The 1,260-nt window shown below is 39.1% G+C and overlaps 1 protein-coding gene across 1 annotated transcript in view; it reads left to right on the top strand.

The window, feature by feature from the left end:
• Positions 1-550: 550 nt before the first annotated feature.
• LOC139667495 (elongator complex protein 1-like) overlaps positions 551-1,260 on the top strand; it is a gene marked incomplete at its 5' end in the record, with an annotated part of 7,455 nt that continues 6,745 nt past the window's right edge. The window contains one exon of the mRNA XM_071546970.1: positions 551-648. Coding sequence (XP_071403071.1) covers positions 551-648 — 98 coding nt within the window. The remainder of the gene's footprint in view (positions 649-1,260) is intronic.

Genomic DNA, 1,260 nt, shown 5'->3' with positions numbered 1-1,260 from the left:
CTACAGTTTACAACTTGTACTGCAGTTTACAGTACTATTTGCTTATTAAAACTTTTATACAATAATTTACATTATTGTCAATAAAATTATACGGTACCGATGTCTTTATTTCTAAACCTAATCCATTTTTCCCATTTTCTGTTAAACTCATCTTCTTTCACTCTTAGAGAATAAGTCATTTTTTCCATCACAAATATTTCTTGTACTATATCTAACCACTGCAACCTCAAGTTTTGAAACATTTATTTACCCCTCCATACATTACTCATTACCAATGATGGTAATAAATACATAATTTAGTCAAGCAAAGCCAGTTAACCTATAAAAGTATAACCCTAACCCTAACCCTAACCCTGCAAAAAAATAGAATAGAAATTTTACTGTCCACTGTCCAAATGAGAAGTTTCAGAATAAAAACAGACAATGAATAAGTATATATCACTAAAACAAAGTGCTACTGGGTGGAGATCCACTCTAACAACTGTATTCCAGAGTGTGAAGTGTCTGTAGATGAACTCTTGATGTGACTGCAGTCCTGTTGTCTGTCCAGGAGAGGAGCGTTTCCCTGAAGCTCTGATGCTGGTGAAGGAGCAGAAACTCTACAGTGAAGCTCTTCGTCTTTACCCAGCAGGCAGCGCTCACTGCAAGGTGAGGAGGAGGAGGTGGAGGTGGAGGTGGTGGTGAAGCAGGAAACCTGTCAACCAGTCAGTCAGACAGATCAGGCAGCAGAGTCTGTCACATTAATCTATACCAACATCTAGTTAAAGAGAAACTAAACCCTGTGTAAAGCCTGACATCTAATGGTAAAAAGGATGCTAGTGAACTGGCCATCTGCTGTTGGCTGATCTTTGGTGCCAGGTGATGATGTCACCACCTGTTGTAGGAGGTGACATCACCTGGCACCAGAAATCAGCTAACTAGATGTTTAGAGTAGAATAGGACTCACATGACGGCTGGTTACCTGGAGAGTAATCTTGGTTAGCCACCCCTCCGTCTCGTAATTTCCTTTTTTAGTTTAGCTACGCTAACAATAACAACAGATGAAAACTCTGACTCAAGACTTCTCCACATCAATGTTGATGAAGTCGATGAAGCATTTACAGCCTCTTAGCTCCAAAACAGGGAAGTAATGGCAAGGCAAGGCAGCTTTATTTGTATACAGTAGCACATTTCATACACAGAGGCAATTCAAAGTGCTTTACAGAGTAATACAATTACAGTAAAGGTAAAAGATTTAGAATTAAAAAGTGTAGGTGTAGG

Source organism: Centroberyx affinis, unplaced genomic scaffold, assembly GCF_046629955.1.
Source record: "Centroberyx affinis isolate AG114_WGS23_722 - 3 ecotype Tasmania unplaced genomic scaffold, CSIRO-AGI_Caff_v1 ptg005573l_1, whole genome shotgun sequence".
Classification (NCBI taxonomy): domain Eukaryota; kingdom Metazoa; phylum Chordata; class Actinopteri; order Beryciformes; family Berycidae; genus Centroberyx; species Centroberyx affinis.
This window is presented reverse-complemented; position numbering and strand designations above follow the sequence as displayed.